The sequence below is a fragment of the Oreochromis aureus genome, linkage group 7 (genome assembly GCF_013358895.1).
Source record: "Oreochromis aureus strain Israel breed Guangdong linkage group 7, ZZ_aureus, whole genome shotgun sequence".
NCBI classification, from domain to species: Eukaryota; Metazoa; Chordata; class Actinopteri; order Cichliformes; family Cichlidae; genus Oreochromis; species Oreochromis aureus.
The window spans coordinates 40,767,547-40,786,995 of record NC_052948.1 but is presented as its reverse complement, the minus strand read 5'-3'; the positions used below and the strand labels follow the sequence as shown (position 1 = coordinate 40,786,995).

The 19,449-nt window shown below is 39.5% G+C and overlaps 1 protein-coding gene across 1 annotated transcript in view; it reads left to right on the top strand.

Annotated features, from left to right (window-relative positions):
* The first annotated feature begins 651 nt into the window (after positions 1 to 651).
* Positions 652 to 19,449, top strand: part of bcr (BCR activator of RhoGEF and GTPase) — a 92,027-nt gene continuing 73,229 nt past the window's right edge. The window contains exon 1 of the mRNA XM_039615222.1: positions 652 to 3,124. Within this exon, the coding sequence (XP_039471156.1) occupies positions 1,507 to 3,124 (1,618 nt within the window). The 5' untranslated portion in view covers positions 652 to 1,506. The remainder of the gene's footprint in view (positions 3,125 to 19,449) is intronic.

Sequence of the window (19,449 nt, the reverse complement as noted above, 5' to 3'; positions counted from 1 at the left end):
TGCTCTACCTCCTGAGCTCACATTTTTCACTCTGTGTTTATGCACTACGCGAGTTTCTTCCTGTTAAAAGGAGTTAAAAAGCGTTTTTCCTTCCCACTTTAAGTGCTTGCTCATAGGGGGTCTCTGTATTACTGTAGGGTCTGAGGCCACTACTGTTGTGATTTGTGGACATATAAATTAAATTGAGCTGACCTGAACTTTGTGGTTAACAAAAAGTCAGCTACGGAATTACATTACACGTTCGCCGTATGTATAACGTTACTCCACTGGGTGGCAGTGTTAGGTCATAGATAACAGCACACGTACACGATCAGTGGCACCTGCTACACAGGTAAAATTAAAATGAACCCAGAAGCTGTAATAATTCTTAATCTATATTAACTGCTCTTAATAAAAGTGTATACAGCAGCGGGAACACTGGCAGTAGTGGTACCCCGTGTTTCCTGATGTATTTGATGGGATATGAGTTCAAATTTTACTAAGAGCCAGTAATTTACGGTAGCATGTATTTGAACTTGCTTAGACGGATACATTTCATTTAAAAGAAAATTAAACCTCACTGAAAACCAAATATGTGTACCCCAGCTCTGTCTCTTTAACCAGCAGACTCAGTGTGGCTCTGGTCCCTCCCATTCTCGCAGCCCTCCAGTGCTGCTGGCCTGAGATGGTAGCGCACACAGCGGCACTTTCACGGCCGAAGAAACGGGATAAATCTGGAAGGGAACTGATAAAAAAATACCACATAGGTGCTGTGGAAAAATGGGATAACGAAACGAGCAACATAATTAATACCGGATCCACCGCTTGATCCCTTCTCCTGTTAAACAGATGTTGTCGTAGCTTGCATTTTGCGCTTTTTATCCATTCTCCTTCAGCGCTGATGGTACAAAGGCGCTTGGTCAGGACCAGCAGCAGCACCTGGGATTACAGCCATATGAATGGGCAAGAGTGAATGAACCGCGCACAAACCTGGGATGGTAAACATAGACAGCGAGTGAGTAAACCAAGCAGGATTAAAACACTTTCTTTCTTCTTTTTTTTTCTCCGTGGGAAACAGACCACCAGTGTCACCCTGCGAAGACATACTGTCATTGTTTCGACGCTGATTTAGGGGAGAAAAAACGATTCAAAAGTGGCCTTTTCTGGAATAATGCACAAGAATTATGAACTCTATTATAGATTTGTATTCATCTCTATATCTCGCACATTCCCTAGTTTTTCTGTAACTGAACAGCCGGTTTCTCTTGTTCAGAATGGGATTTATTGTTGCGACTGCGCAACCTAAGACAAGTGTGTGCAATTAGACTGTGTGCTTTTGAACGGGTTACCTTTAACCATTGTCACTGCTACTGGAAGTGGCCATTGTTGTCGATAAGGAATCTGTGGTGATCGGAATAAAAACAAAGGAGGGTAAAACAGTGCACACTTGACATCACCCCCCCGCCCTCTGTTTGTGAACCAGAGCCGGTCACAAACCCCCCTCCCCCCTAAAAACCCCCACATAATATGGTAGAACCGGTGGGATTCATTGAAGCGTGGAAGGCGCAGTTCCCAGAGTCAGAGCCCCCCAAGATGGAGCTGCGGTCTGTCGGGGGCATCGAGCAGGAGCTGGAAAAGTGCAAAGCATCCATTAGACGCCTGGAGCAGGAGGTGAACAAGGAGCGCTTCCGCATGATCTACCTCCAGACCCTCCTGGCCAAAGAGAGAAAGAGCTATGACAAACAGCGGTGGGGCTTCAGAAAGACACCTTTGAATGAGGGGATGGACCCTGCAGCCACACAGGGTGCTGAAATCCAATCCCAGCAGCCACACATGCAGGAGACTGGTGTAGTTGGCATAGGAGGAGGTGGTGGAGGATATGGTGGTGGTGGTAGTGGGGATAGGAGCCGTTTTCAGCCTGTAGGAGATGGATCTGGCAGGTCAAAACCCAGACCTCCACCTGCCAGGAAGTCAGCCTCCCACGGTGATGGCCTGGAGTCAGCCTTTGATGTACCTCAGCAAGCAGAGTCAACTTCCTGCGATAACCTCGATGGCCTGTCGCCATCAAAGCAGAGAGGTGGTGTTACTGTGTCACCCCGCAGGCCCACCCTTCCACCCCCAGACAAGGACCTTCCCACTGACCCCAAGGACAAGCTTGGAATGGGACTTGGTGTGGCAGCTCTTAGATCCAACTTTGAGAGGATCAAACGGGCGAACTCGCACTCAGCAGGTGATGTAGCTAAGGGCCAGGAGAAGCAGCCGCTGCCACCACCACCGCTATATACCAACATGGAGTTCCACCATGACAGGGGTTTGGTCAGGGTCAACGACCGTGACGTCTCTGACAAGATCAGCTCACTAGGCAGCCAGGCCATGCAGATGGAGCGAAAGAGATCTCTTCACTCCCTACCAGGTAATCTGGCTACGGTGGCAGGGGAGCTCCGTGCCAGGCCGGTCTATCGAGGAAGGTCCACTGAAAGCACCTGTGGTTATGATGCAGAATATGAAGATGGGGAACCCAATCAACGGCATTCAGGAAGGGCCAATGGGGGAAAACCACCTCCCCCTCCTTGGCAGCCCTCTGAGTTCCAAGCCTACTCCAGCGTCTATGTTGGTGGGGTGATGATGGGTGAAGGTGGCAGTGGAGACGGACGAGGGGGTGGTGGAAGTAGCAGCACTGGAGTCACAATGAGAGAACATGGTGGATGTGATGATCACCTTCTGACCTGGCCTCGTCGCTCCTATTCCCCAGGTAGCTTTGAGGATGTCGGTGGAGGTGGCGGTTATACACCAGACTGCAGCTCCAATGAGAACCTGACATCCAGTGAGGAGGACTTCTCCTCAGGTCAGTCCAGCCACGTCTCCCCCAGCCCTACCACTGCTTTCCGCCGTCCCTTTAGAGAGAAGAGCCGTTCACCCTCCCAGAACTCCCAGAACTCTCAGCACTCCTTCGACAGCAGCAGCCCTCCGACGCCGCAGTCCCAGAAGCGTCACCACCGGCAGCAGGGAGGCCATGTGGTCATGTCTGAGGCTACTATTGTGAGTGTTCGCAAGACTGGTCAAATCTGGCCACCTGCTGCCCATCATGACCTCATGCCTCACTGTAGAGCATCCCATGACAACAGTTTCCATGGAGATCACATAGGTGAGTGGTGGCTGCTGTCTGTAATCTATGTTTTGTTGGAGGTCAGGTGGGCTGGAGGGCGAAGGACATTTTAAGACATTTTTCTGTGAGGAGGGAGGGGGAAAAAGAATGAAAGCTTGAGTGAATGAGTATTATTTAGTCATGCTGGAATTATGTTGGTGTGTTTTTCTTTTGCGTTTTTAGACCCTTCTTCATGTAATTTGTATTTCCTCTTCATGCCACAAAGCAGCCAAACGTTTTTGTGAGAGATACTGTTAGCACAATTTTGTACGTGCACGCAAACACTCCGGACTGTGTGTCCTCTGGACGGCCTTGCGTGGGAGAAAGATGAAAGATCCACCTCTGCTTATTCCTGGAATGTGTGTCGGGTGGGTGAACAATAAATGTGGTCAGTCTGCGTTGAAACGGCAGGTCTAGCCTTTCTCAGATGACTCTTGCGGCTGTTAGTATGGAATTCGAACAACTGTCTGTCTTCCTGCCTGTCTTTCTTTCTTTCAGAATTTCGAAAACTGTCCCTGAACCACAGCCTGAAACTCTTCACCAGCAGAACAAAAGAAATCCAGTCTTATCTTTCCAAACAATTATCTACAATTATCTACCGTATACCTAACAGCTAAATTGCAGCCTTCCAGCTATGGCACCTGTAATAGAAAACAGCTAGCAGATAGATGTGCAGCCTGGAGCTGAAATCATGGGTACTGGCTTACTGAGCTGTCATGCTGAAGCCCAGCAGGAGTGAAGTGTGTTGCTTTGAGGAAAAGCACGTTAGGAGGGCACAGTTTACTGTAATTGCGCAGTAAAGTTTCCATTTCAGAGGCTGGGCCAGGTCACAAGAAGGAAAAGCCAAACACTGCTTGGGTAGTTCAAATATTTGATATATATGTATATTTTTCAGATATAGATTGTTGTTTACCAAGGTGTGGTTAGCTGCAGTTCCGCACATTTTGGAGTGTTGTCTCACTGGTTTTCTGCAGTGGAAGTGAGGAGTGTTTTAGCACTCACTTGTAACAGATTTGGGACTGGCATCCTGCTTGACCAGACAGGCAGCAGGATGCTGGCATCACACACGTGCTCCAGTGCCAGGATGAACTGGAAAGTCGGGAGGAGGTAGTCTGATAAATGGTAAAAAGGGAAAGAAACACAGGCAGTATTATAGAGTGGGATTGGAAGAACTGAAAGTTAAAGAGAAAGTGTGAAAGCAAGGAAAGTTTAGGAACAGTGTTGACAGCTGTACAAGTACGCAAAAATGTAGCTAATCTAAGTAACATTTCTGTCTACCTTCATTCTCGAAAGCATTATTGTATGTATACCAGTACTGCTATTTGTTTTAATATCCTGAATGTTGAACAGGCCTCTTTGCATCTATAATTCATTTATTTGAATTGAACCACTGACACAGTGGCCCTGGTGGGATCAGCTAAAATGCTTTTCCAGGCCGGATGCGATCGTCAAGGTGCGTGATTGCATCCTGTTTGGACAACCACTCCAGAAATACTTGCAGTGAAAGGAAAATACGTTTTTTTTAAATAGCAAGTAACAGTTTAGAGCAATGCTAAGCTATTGGCTCTAACAATTAAGATTGTTTTCATTTAGCAGGAAAACCCAGATAGCTAGTCCACAGCAAATGGCTATCTTATCTCCAGCTGCTATGTTTAGGATTATCACTCCACTGTCTGCCCTCTTTGTTTTAGCATCTTTTCCACAACAATGAGCCCTGTGGGAAATTAGGCGAGCCGGAAAAGCAGGGATGGAAATGCAGGATGGGGGTGATACATTTAGTGGGATAATCTGGAATTTGAGCAAAAGATAAAAAATTATGGTTAGACACCCTGCGGGGATGCCTTGTTTTCTAGTTGGGGTTTAAGCTGAGGACAGATACATATGATGTTGACAACAATGATGATGATAACAGTGAATGTTGCATCATGTTTGGGCCCTTAGTGTGTATGTTTTGTTTTTGTTTTTTTTGACAGGCAGATAAAGGGATAGTAAAGGAAGTGTGTGTGTTTTTAGTGGGCGGCTGATTATAATGAAGAGCGTGGACGGTGTTGTGAGGAAGACTGAGGGAGGCAGAGTGCAAGGCAGAGCTGTCGTTTCTCGCTTCATTGGTCAGGGATGCGGGGGCTGGAAAGAGACACAGATGGGAAGAACTCTCCCGTTGTGTAACAGAAACACACACTCAGGCTCGCACACAAAGACAGACATGCTTGATGCCCACTCTTATACCTTAAAGTTGGAGTGCTTTTAGCAGTAGGTGTAAACGTCCACTATTTGATCCATTGTTGTATTGTGAGATAATGCTGACTGGCCAGGTCATTCTTTTCTTCTCTTCTCTTCTCTTCTCTTCTCTTCTCTTCTCTTCTCTTCTCTTCTCTTCTCTTCTCTTCTCTTCTCACAAATATAACAACCAGATCTTTTGTAGATATGACTGAGTGAAAGATAATGGCAAAAGCAATGGCAAAACCACCCCCCACCCCAACAACAACAAAAACGAAAAAACAGCACACCATTTTTGCAGGTAAAACCTTCGGCTGCCAACTTTTCATTTTTGAACTTAATTGAACAAATATGAGCTCAGCAGTGTATCCTCGAACATTTAACCGTTCATCCTGAGTTAGACTGACACATTTCTTTTACATTTTGACTTTGAGTTTTCTAATTTGCTTTTACAGCGATTACAGAAAATCTAATTTAATACAGTAAAAATGAAAAAAAGCTAAACTAAAATATGGGGACTCTTGGAGGTCGTCTGGTTTATGTATGGTAAACCTACTGATGGGGATTAACTTATAAAACTCACATTTTTTTAGCAGTAGCAGGAAAGTGCCCCTACTCTGGTTTTGCTCCCCAGCCCAGCCCCACCCACACATCTCACCCACTCAAAGTTTTTAGAGGTCAGTTCATTGAAGAAAGTGTAATGATTCTTGTGCTGCCCAAAAAATGGTTAGTGTCTTCATACATTGTTTCCATGAATTAATCTGAAGGAAAGTCTGACGAAATGTTTTGTTTCTAGCGTAACCCAGGTTCTCTGAAAACTGGGTGAGATATAACACTATGGGGGAAGCGCCTTCTGGCATGACCAGTCACGGAAGCGCCGCTACCACCATGTCTGTCTGAGATAAATCATTTCAAGAACATGGAGTCTCCCATCACCACTTTAAAACTGCCCCTTGATCTATACCAGGCAGTCTGAATGATTTTCTTACATTTGCCCATGCAAGTGCTAGCTGAGATGGGTTTATTGCTGGGTTTTGCCTTGGTGTCAAAATAGTGGGGATCAATCTTTGAGATCACCAACACTTGCAAATGCTGCTCAGGGATTCTGCCTGGCATTGTATAGCATTGTTTGCAGAAGCTGATGTTTGCCAGCAACGCTTGTGCATGTTTGACACCCATACATGCGATGCAAAGGGGATGGGGGGTTTTCACCGAGTTCATCAACCCACAAACATTTTGGCAAGTCCAGGTTATGATGTCCCTTACCTTGCTGCCACCAGTGTTCCCTGGACAGATCCAGTGGTTGACATAACTACTAATGCTCAACTCTGACAGCCAGCAAATAGCTATATAAACACAAGCTCAGTTATCATGCTAACTTGATAAGGTGCAGGAATGCAACAACACAACAACCTGTTACCAGAAAAATCTTTCCAGTAACAAAAATATAATTACAACGTAATAAAAACGATTCCTGAACCCACAACAACCCACATTCAGGAACTACCTTAGTGGCTGCATCTGCAAACAGTTGAATAGATAATCCTGGTTCAGAACCGCTGACGAACTCTAGTGATCGTAACTGGGAAGAAAGTGAGAATGCCTGATGTTGGGTCAAGAGATCCATGTGTTCGGGGAACCCCTGTATTCTTGAAGGATTGGTCTGTCTTAGACAGATAGTGGAGCTTCTCTGATTGGTCATGCCAGAAGGTGCTTCCCTCATAGTGTGATACCAAGTGAGGTTTGAAGCAGAACCTGAGGATTTGTGTCTCTGATGACAGGGATAGCAAAGGACAAACCTGAGAAAGCTTCACCCACTGTATCTGTCCTATTTATAAGTACTGCATGCTTTATGTGCAGGGATTATCACAAACTAACCATTTTAAAGTAATTGCATTTCTTAAACTCTCTATTATAGAAATGAATAGGTTAATACCTTTTTTAAAATCTACATTATGATACACGTGGTGCTGATTTTTACACAGGCAACCAGTAGTATTAAGAAACCTGTGGAAGATATACAGTCATGTGAAAAAAGTTTTCCTATGATTCTGTGCAGTCCTGTGAAAAACTAAGTGCACCCTTTGGAATCCGAAGGAATTAAGAGGGTAACTAACAACAAGATGCTGCTAATCAAATGCACTTGATTAACTGAGTATTAGCAAGTTGGAGCACCTCTGTAATAGCAAAAGTTTTGTCATTGCAAATACGTATTAAAACATGTGTAGGAGAAGACAAAAAACAGTCATATAGAAAAACCATTCCTGAGGGCAAAAAATCTGATTATCCCATCAGTGTCTGTCTGCGTGCATTTCTGGATATATTTCTAATATATTTATCACCTGAAACACCATAATGTGAAATGCATACACACAAGATCCTCCTCATGAAATCAGAGTTAAGTGTGTTGCCTGTTTGGCTGTCTCGAATATTGCTCAGCATCTTTAAATACTGTAACAAACTAGTGATCAGTGGAGTGAGCATTGTGAGAGGGAAGCCAGAGAGGATCTGAGAGTGGCTGTATGTTTTGCATCATATGATTCAGCATGTATTTCACACATGTACAGAAGGGGGACAGAAAATGGAAAGGAATGTTTTATAGTATCCTTGTGTAGCACAATGACCCCCTTTTTCACACGGGGTTGGCAGTGACTATAAAAAAGATGTATTTAGCATGTGTAGTTGAGTGAACTGGGGAGTGAAAGCAGGCTGCAGGCTTGCAGTCGGGCCTTGAGTGGTTGAAGGAGTAGTGGAAAGAAGTATGAGAGGATAAGGAGAAGAGGTTGGAAGCTGAGGGAGGGGAAGCCAATCTGCCTTTCTTGCCAGCTGGGTGCTCAACTCAGCCTTTCATTGGCCTGGTGCAGCCTGCTCAGACCAATTATGCAGGGATAAAACTGACCCTTTGTTCCTTTGGCAAGATCAGTTTTGGAAGAAGAAATCTTCTTTGCTAGAAAACCCCCCCAAAAGCCAAATAATAAGTATTTACTGATGCGCATAACTACCCAAAGATATGTAGGTATGTAGATTGTTGAAACAACTTTCATATCACAAATTATGTATTTTTATATTTTATTTGTGCCACAGTGGACATAAAAATGTATCCCTTTTTTTGTTATGAGGTGCTTACAGAAATAAAAGCTTCCAGTAACATCTTAACCAATATAAATTACAGCTTTTAAGTGATTACATTAAAAAAACACCAGATCCAAACAATATTCTGTATACAAAATAACTTTACACCACAAATTCTTACCAAAATATGTTCCCAAACCACTGCATGCATGCCACAGATCACCGCTAATTGATTCAGATGCATTCAAATATATAATGCGGATAGATGTAGAGTTTCCTTGTAGTGTTCAGTGATGATGTTGCATTGCTGTGTTTCTGATGTAAGAGTCCAGTCTGGCACAGAGGCTGGCCTAGAATTGCTTGGTTGGCACTGGGCAGCAGGGTGGAGCAAGTCCAGCATCTCCCCAAAGAAAGTCAAACTGCCTGGCTGGGTTTGTGAGCCGGGAGCCTCTTGTGTGTGTTGTTGTTTGAGGTTGTGTGTGTCCGTGTGCACTCGTGTGTGTGTGTGTCCGCTGTCCATGTTTTGCAGGCTTGGGGACAGTTTTGGACATTCAAATCAACCTTAGGGTGAAGGGAAGCAGATTGGATAATCATAACTGAAAACTGCAGACAGACATGCAAAGGCAAACACACATAAACAGCACACACTCATATCCGTCCACAAGGTAATTACTTTTCCCTGCCTCACTTAATTCTTCTTTTTGTATTTGCTTGTGTATTTCCTATGTCAAGCATCTAGCTGCAATCTTTTCTCGGCTGCTGACAGCACTTGGAAAATCCCTGTCATAAACTTTGGTGACTTGACCCCCCCCCCCTTATTGTTTTTTTTAAACTCCCCTTACTTTTGAACAGTGGCCATCTTGGCTTCCCCTAACATGGCTCGTGCTGTCCCAGTCACTCAGATTATAATTTGGATTGGCCACACTGCATGGAAACTGTACTAGTTAGCGTGCACAGCTCACCACTTACCACAGAGCTTTGTACTTGCAGTATAAGTGCATGCTGTTGTGTGTTTGCTGGTGTTCTGCATATTTTCGGTTAGCTGCATGGGTTATTAATCACAGCCAGGTCTCTAAGGGGCCAGGTTAAGGTGGTTGAGACCACAAGGCTCCGTACTGATTTGTTTACACTCATTTACTTTTGTCTAGACATAAAGGAGCATGCCACCTATTTATGTCACGGTTGTGTTACTAGTCACAGAGCTCACTATATACTTAAGTATCTCAGTTTACAGAATAAAAAACTACTAAATAACTAAAAACATGTGAAGTGAAACAGTGACCATCATGTTTGTAAGACATGGAAACGCAAACACAAATTTACAGTGACATAGTATCTTAATACATATGATTTCCTGAGAGAAAGCTTATGTAAACTAAGTAGAGGGTCTAGCTTGCTGTCTCTTGTCAGGTGAAAATATTTCGGCGTGGCACCGTAAACCTCTTTGTAACCAGTTTCACACGATTGCCTGCTAACTTCCTCCAACAACCACTCATAACCGGTCAGAGAATACACATTTTTCTCTTTTAACCGGTGGCTGCCAGTTGGTCGCTGACAGGACTTTAGGCCTGTGTGAATGAGGCCTCATACACCGTGTCTACTTCCAGGAGACACCGTGACCAATATAAAGCCACATTTTGATCTCAGTGAGAGCTGCTTTATTAACAATGTGAGGCAGATAAGCCTATAGTGCTGTGATGCATTTTCACACACATGTAATAACTGGAAACTAAACAGTATTGCTTAAAGAGCAACAGAAACCTCTCTAGTGATTGAAATCTGTAAGCCTTAATCGCCACTCTTCAGTCAGGGTATTAAAAACTGCCTAATAACATTACTTTTCCTCACTTAACACAGCTCATATTAAAGCATTACAGCACAAATGCATCATATCCGATATGCCACACTTAGGATTGACATGTATTCACGTTTAAAAGTCATACCGAAAAGTTCCACAGTGAATCGTGTGTTATTGGTGGGCTTTAGCCCAAGATTTTTAGATCGGTTACCCCTAAACTACAGTGGTTACAGATTTAATACATTTATATGACTATTTTCCCTTCTTTGCCATTTCTTATACTCTCTTTGTTTTGTTCTTTCCAGCAATGCTTCATTAAAACATCTGCTTCTGGTTTCCTTTGCTTGGAACCCTTTAGTGGCACTTCACTTCTCTGTCTTTATTCTTCCTGGTTTTCCACCAAGCAAGGGGAAAAGCAGAGAGACATCAAAGTCAGGACCCCCCTCGCAGTGAGGCCTCTGTGTGTAATTGTTGAATAGGGGTTTACCTGACGAAATCTCTGTAAAACAACACAATCAGTGCCAGCTGTTAGCAGCAGGCGTTCTTGTTACAAAGCAGAAAAAAACTCTTCCCGTGCACCTGCATCTGACTTTTCCTCCAGCTATGTTTCCATACATGCACTGTGTATGTGGTTTTTTTTTTTTTTTTCAGTCTACCAGTGTAAGATGCACTCCTACCACCTCCTGCAGCTATACCTTTAAATGCTTATAATTCTTTAGAAAATGGCTTTATTTACATTTATAGTGTTAACTACAGTCCTCCATCAGAACTAAAGAGGGTTAAGGGTTAAGCTCTAAATAGGATGTCATATCCCCTGTCCTCGGCTCCCTGAATGCCCTCAATATCATGCTGTCTTTTGTCTAATATTGCAAAAAGAAAAAAGTGAAGGACATGTTGTTTTCAGAGTGAACTATTGCATGTGGTTGGTTCTTGATGTTACCTCGGATTCAACAAAAGAAACAGAGAAGGTGCAGAAAAGTCTAAAAATTCATGAAAATTTGGAATTTGTGAATCTTAAAGGGTGAAACGGAGAGAGGAAACTCTTTAGGCATTCCAAGCTTTCTGTGGCTGCAGATGATTAAGAGCCATCTTCCCCTCCACATTCCCATGTTTTCCCTCAGACTGTGCTTCTATCAAACACGCATGGAGGAAGACATCATTATCTCACAGCAGACGTGTTGCTCGGTTTGTTTTCAGCTGCATTTAATCTCAGTTCAGTATGAAATCTGACAAAACAGGCTTTGAGCCTCATTGACATTCACAACATGTAAGAATAACCTGAAAAAAGAAAATGAGCAACAGATGACATCATGCGCCTATTTCCCTAAAGGTCTTCTCCTGCACTTTATTCATCCTCTTTATCTCATCACCCCCAGCCTTTTCCCATTTGCCTTCTCCTTGCCTGCCTCATTCACTTCATCTGAGCACCATATAAAGTGCTGCTTCTAATTTGTATCTACTTGAAGCCAATTTCCATCTATATACCATCTTATAGCTGAGGCAGATGCATACTGCTAAAATTGACAGAATGAGCTCATCCAGGATGGCTTTTAGTAGATAAGGCTGACTGCTCTGTGCTCTGTACAAAGCTCACTCATAGAGCGCTGTTTCTTCTTTCACAGTAGCAGTTCGTGTACAGTGTTTGAGCAATATTGGTTATCTTCAATGACATAAAGAAGTAGACTATGAGCAGGGACTATGGACTATACCAGTAGGCTATAGGCAGTGTACTGGTAAACTGTGCTGAATAAAATCCAGTATCCTACTTTCTCAAGAGTTCCACATTGTCCTTCGATAGAAATGCTTGAACATACAAGTCAGTCCAGGTGTTTTTGTCAGTCTGAAATGATTCCGAATTGGAACAATCGATCCAAACCCAACCCCCAGCCCTTGCTTGGAATGACACATAAAACTAAACAAAGAGCTCATTACAGCCAGCCATTCCCTCTGCTTGTCCTGTTACACTGCGGGCTTTCTGCATACTTTGAACCTGTCAGCTGGCTAGCTCTGTTTCTTGTATGTGTATGCATGTACAAGTGTGTCTGTTTTGTTTTGTTTTTTTCCCACCTTCCCCTAGGCTCTATAAGACTGTGTTTAACCTAAGTAGCAAGACGAGTTTGTTCAGTCTGTTGTAAAGTACTGGCCAGGCAAGGTGTAGGTGTGCATTTTATTTTTTATTTTTAATGATTAAAATATTCCTGTGTGGATATACTGGCTAGTATTACTTATATAAATGCTTAATTGAATGTCAGCGAATTCTAGCACAAAGCAGGATTATAACAAAATGTAGTTACTAAGAAAAAAAAAATAAACAAAACACTGAATACCGTGTTGGAAACTCCAAAAACTATGACAAACCTTTGTAAATAAAGCAAACACATTTTTACCAGCATCATGTCCTGTAACAAGGATGTCATGCTGGTGTATATTAAGCAGCATATCAGATGATTATATCAGCAAGGCTCTATTTTGTGGTGCCAACGTTCTGTGAAAGTAGGAGGTAGAGAGATTAAAACTAAAAATACCACCTTATCAAACTGATTCGAGTTGGGCTACTGACCCAGATGTTTACAGACCAGAGTGAACGAGCAGAAATGACTTAACCACATTTTTCAGTCCATCCAGTTTTTTTTTTTTTTTACTTTCAGACTGAAGACAAGTTGTGTTTTAGAGATTTATTTAAAAAAGGTGTCTGGGTAAAGGCAGTGGCAAAGGATTTGACTGCATTTCTTTCAAAGGTTCCTTTTGGACATTGGCTGCTTTTTCTCTCATTTTCAGTCTAGTCCATGAATCTGGCCATTTTCAGAGGAATGTTTTTTGTTTACTAAGCCACTTAACACGGACCTGTGAGTCATTCCAGCATAAAAAATACATTTAACTCAAATTAACTCAAGGCATGAACCAGCATAGTGTTTAAAACATAGCAAACAACCAATGAACCAATTTTATTTTGTATCTTTATGCATTTTGTTATAAAAAGCTAAATTTTTTCTTATTTCCTTAGAGGAGTGTAATAAAAGAAAAAAATACCAAAGCCACAATTTCACAGACATAAAATAGCATTTTCCCCAACAAGGTGATTTGTTGAAAACTTGGTATATCTTGGCAAATGTGTAGCGTGTCCTTAAAAAATGGACAAAAATGGATAGACCCAAGAGATGCCTCTGGTCTTTCGGTTGATTTGTCTACTGTTCAACAAAGCCTCATCATTAATGGTCTCAGTGGAAGTGTGGCTATCAAGAAGCCCTTCTTAAGTAACAGGAAATGGGGAGGAAAGGCTGAGGTGTCCCAGCCTTTCCTCCTAAGAACTGGACTGAAAATCAGTGGCACCAGGTCTTATGGAGTGATGAATCCAAATTTGAAATTTTGGGGTCAAATTTGGGTTAATCAGCATCTATAGAGGAAGTCAGTGAGTTTTTACAACCATCTGTAAAACCCTGTGGAGGCTCTGTCATGGTTTGAGTTTCATTTCAGCCAGCGGTGTTGGGGATCTTGTCAATAATATAGAATTATAAATGCAGAAGTGTACTGTCCGATTTTCATCCATCATGGAATACCATCTGGAAAGCATCTGATTAACAGTGTCTTCATTTTTCAGGACTTCAGGATTTCAGGACTTAGGATAATGTCCTCATCTTCAGAGACACTTTATTAGGCACAAAGAGCAAAATATATGTGAAACTGACTGCAATGTGACTTTGTCAGTTTTGAGAGAAGGATCTGCCCAGTTTAACAGACATGTGTTAAATGTCAAAAAACAACCTTTCGGCAGATGTGAAGAGATGTTTGAAATCCCATTATGCTGTCTCTCACTCTAGCTCCCTTTATTGTCTGTTATTCGTTGAGCTGCTAGTTGCAGAGGGACTGGATAACTGTAGGCTCCTGGGGAAGATCAGATTTCATGTTGCGATCCCCCTCCCCTTCCTCCATCTCTTCCCTGAATGCCCTTCGGTAACATCTTTCCTTCTGTGAAATCTCTTTTATGTCACTCAATATCCCTTTATCCATCCCCCTGACCATTTTGCTCTCTCCGGCTGCCTCTCTCATTCGGTGCTGTTCAGCCTGGAGCGCACTACACAGTACAAATGGTGATTTTTAAGCCCAATTTGGCCATGACAGCTGATTTTCAGCGGTGGAGAGACGGCACTTGTCTGCAAGAATACAGGACACATAACTACGGATAGTGGCAAATGCTGTTTTTACAATTTTAATTTGTTACCTCGAAGTGTAATCATGATGATTTCAAAAGTGTCCCATTACAGCAAGTAAGAGAAATCTGAGTGTTATCCTGAGCAGGTTAGAAATGTGAAGTGCGTCTTCAAAAATCTCTTATTAGTTGTTCAAATTTTAAAAACCTTTTATCTGCATCAGCATTTTTTCTTTTCTACATTTCTGCTCCAATCCATTGTTAGTCGTATTTTTTTTCTGACAGGCAGCGCAATCCAATCCAAGACTTGGTATATATGGATATAAGAAGTCCAACTGTCCAGCTTTTCCTGCTTTACCTGTACATAGCTCAACGACAAGTCTGGGTAATTTCCCTCACAGCACTTCTGTCGTAATGGCTGGAATCTTTAAGTCTTCAACAGAAACCTTGTGCAAATAACCTGATGGCAAGAAAACAAAGTCACAGTGAAGGCATGTGATGTTTGCACTGGGCTGATACCTTGTTCCAGTTACTATAAAAGTCAAGGAGCCAATTTGAATCAAACATAAGTACATCTAAAAAGCAAAAACAGGAAATTAAAAAGACCTCTCTAAAATGTCAGGTTAAGCACGGCAAACATGCCAAATAGCTTATCTGACATTGATCTCACTGACGGTTTACAGAAACTGAATTTGGATGCAGGAGGAACAGATTATGAAGCTATTCTGCATGCACTGCTTTGTTGTGGGATTCTGAGCTTCCTCTGTTATGTCCACATGGAGTCCACATGGTCAAAGCTAAACCCTGTTATGTGTTTAGCTTTTTTTCCCCCTGCCATTCTTTATCAAGTCTTGGGTCTTTCTTTCTTTCTCTTTATTTCCTTTTCTCTCTCCGAGTGCTCCAGTTTTACATACCACACTGTGTCATTTTCATTGCAGCTCTTTCTCATCTGGCCCACTTTATAGATCCATGAATTCTCAGGGTAAAGTGGCTGTGACTGGCTCGTAGTGACTACTCAAGAAGTCTTTTCTCAGCAGCATCTGTAGCATTGACATACTGTGGCTTGCTGAATTTGTACAGTGTTTATGTGAGTTGGTTGTAGACGCTTCCTAAAAGTAAACCTTTCTAACCATCTCTGTGCACTATCCAGATCTGTGTTGTACACTTTTATAGCTGCATATCCAATAATTCCACTCTTGACTTTTGACAAAAGGGTGTGTTTGCTTGCATGCATGTATGCACCACTCTCTTTTCATCCATTATTGATGGTTGGGGCCCCCTTGCTGAAAAACTAGAAACTGACTATTGTAACACAGGGTGTCATATTACTCATCCCCACCTACCCACCCAGTAGTCAGCCTAGTATGTCTGCTTATTCTAATTCACAGAAATAAAACGAACATACTTTTATAGAATTGTGAAAAAAAAATTGTCTTAACACACCGCAGTGATGTGCTCAGTTTGTAAACCGGCACACCACAAGCCGAAGATTTTAAGTAAGTGTTTAAAGTGAAAGATAAAGGAAGCAAATCATCACACTTGAGAAGGTGAAACCAGAGAATATTTGTCCTTTTAACTAGAAAAATGAATTATCCATCCATTTGTCAGTTTTCTTAACCACTTATCCTGTTGAAGGTTGCAGGGAGGGTGAAGTCTATCCAAGCTATCATAAGACAAGAGGAGTGGAAGCTAGTCCATCCCAGGCATTGAAAATGAAGTAGCTGATTTTAAAAAGCATTGACCTTTTTTTTTTTAAAATGCACAATCATCAGACTTACTTATCATCTACTCTCTTAAAGTTTCTGACATCATTAGAAGTGATGACTTGTAGATTACATAAATATGATGTACATTTTATTTTGTAAAATAGTTTTGTGACACCAAGTTTGGGTCAGAGTCTCCTTCACAGTTATAGTTTTTCTGGTTATTATAGTTTCCCAATGTTCGCCATTTTTTATTCTGTATTTTCAACTGCAGTTCAAAACATGTTAAAAACAACATGCGACACACAGAAGTTTTACAAGCTTTGACTGAACACCAGTAAAGCTAAAAATACCAAGTATTGCAATGTTGTTGTGTTTGTTTGAAAATTTCTTTCCTCCAAAATTTGTTATGAAAAGGATTTATTAAACCCTAATAACACAAAATGATAAAATCTTGCTAATTCTGTTGTAGTTACAGAACTGGACATTTAGCACTACAGCTGACTGTAAAGTTATATACATATATATATATATATATATATATATATGTATATGTGTATATGTGTATATGTATATATATATATATATATATATATATATATATATATATATATATATATATATATATATATATATATATATGTATATATATATATATATATATATATATATATATATATATATATATATATATATATATATATATATATATATATATATATATATATATATATATATATATATATATATATATATATATATATATATATATATATATATATATATATATATATATATATATATATATATATATATATATATATATATATATATATATATATATATATATATATATATATATATATATATGTATATATATATATATATATATATATATATATATATATATATATATATATATATATATATATATATATATATATATATATATATATATATATATATATATATATATATATATATATATATATATATATATATATATATATATATATATATATATATATATATATATATATATATATATATATATATATATATATATATATATATATATATATATATATATATATATATATATATATATATATATATATATATATATATATATATATATATATATATATATATATATATATATATACATATATATATATATATATATATATATATATATATATATATATATATATATATATATATATATATATATATATATATATATATATATATATATATATATATATATATATATATATATATATATATATATATATATATATATATATATATATATATATATATATATATATATATATATATATATATATATATATATATATATATATATATATATATATATATATATATATATATATATATATATATATATATATATATATATATATATATATATATATATATATATATATATATATATATATATATATATATATATATATATATATATGTATATATATATATATATATATATATATATATATATATATATATATATATATATATACATACATATGGTATAACTGCACTGAGTAATAAATTAACATGCAGTTAAGAGCAGTGCTATGTGCTTTCACGTGATTTCTTTTTGAACTGGAATGTTGTTGTTTTGTTTTTTTAACTCAGTGACCATTATTATTGTGGTCATAATTTTTGAGATTTTAAATTAAGTTTGAGAGAAGAATGCCACATGTGCCACATGTGCACTGGGTCCAGTATTTGAGTAGTATTACTGGTAGTAGTAGTGGATGGAAAAGGCAAAAGAACACAGTTGAACCAAGGAACTCAAAAAAAAAAAAAAAACACATGCAAAGATAAACACCCAGCAGAAACCCTCACACCTATATCACTATTTATTAAAGGCACACACTGCCACTTTCTTTAGGCTTTGTCATGGGAGTGTGTCTTAAGGAAGACTGCGTTTACCAGGCGCCTGTCCTGATGCAAGCACACTTTATGTAAATATCACATCTGTCACTCAGGGGAACCAATGCTTCTGGTTCTCTGAGGACTTCTTTTTCATGTGTATTGTGCATTTATCCAGAGAGCGATGCCACTCCTTGATGTTGATGCGCGAGCGCAAATATGTTTCTGTATTTATTGTGTAAATGTTTGTGCTTTTGCCTTGAGAGTGACTTTGCATTAAAAACAGAAAATGATCTGTCTGTGGTGCCCAAAGTCTGCTCTTCAGACCAGAGGAAGGTAGAATAATTCTATTACTAATGTATCATGCCATGAGATATTTTTAACTCTATTGATTACTTAAGTGAGTCAGTGTCCCATCAGAATACCTTTGTGCATCTTTTAGCAGTTGGCTGAAAGATAGGTGAATGGCCTCATCTGAGAAAGGTGATATGGTGGTGGTTAGGTGTATTTCCTGGTGTTGGCTGAAATTATCCTTAATTTGGACAATGCTTCTCTTTCCTGAGGTTGTCTCTTAAAGATCTTACATCTGCAGTACTTTATACAGTCTTGAGCTACCCCTAATTCCTTAGATAGTTTTATTCCAAGGAGCAAGAACTTTCTTGCTTTGTGAAGGTCCTTCAGCATTTTATTTGGACAGTTTTTTTTAATACATTGTCACATTACACGGTGTGCAGTGTGTCCTTAATAAAATTGAAATCATTTCAACAAGTGTGGGATAAAAAAATGAAGTGAAAGGCCTAAAAACTATGTACAGCAGATGAACAGTATTTGAAGTCGTGCTTTAAGAAAAAGGAAAATATTCAGCAAAGACTTGACACAGGACTTAAGAGATGCCTCTGACTGGTTGATCCATTTACTGTTTGCCAAAGCCTCATCAGAAATAGTCTAAATAGAAGTGTGGCTGTAAAGAAACCTTTCTTCAGGAAGGGAAATGGGTAAAAGAGGCTGAGGTATGCCACATTACACAAGAGCTGGACTGAATATCAGTGGCAACAGATCTTATGGAGTAATTTTTTTTTTTGTTCAAACTGTCATTGTTATGCATGGACCAGGTAGAACACGGTGGAGGCTCTGCTATGGTTTGGATTTGCATTTCAGCCAGTGGTGTTGGGGATCTTGTCAAATTATTAAATCATAAATGCAAAAAAGTACCATTACATGATTGGTAACAGAGCACTGTTACTGTTCTTTGATATTGATGCTTATCACTCATAATCTAATAATTTGAACTAATTTGGTGTAAAATAAAGAAATGCACTTTGATACACTGGCAAGCTCATCACGGATACATTCAGTAGCTACACCAACTCACATTTTTAGTGAGTTAGCAGGCTGGAATGCACTGAAGACACAGGTGCAGCCACTTTACTGAAACAAACGTACACACAGCTTTGGATTCATGAAATTCTTCTTTGTGTTT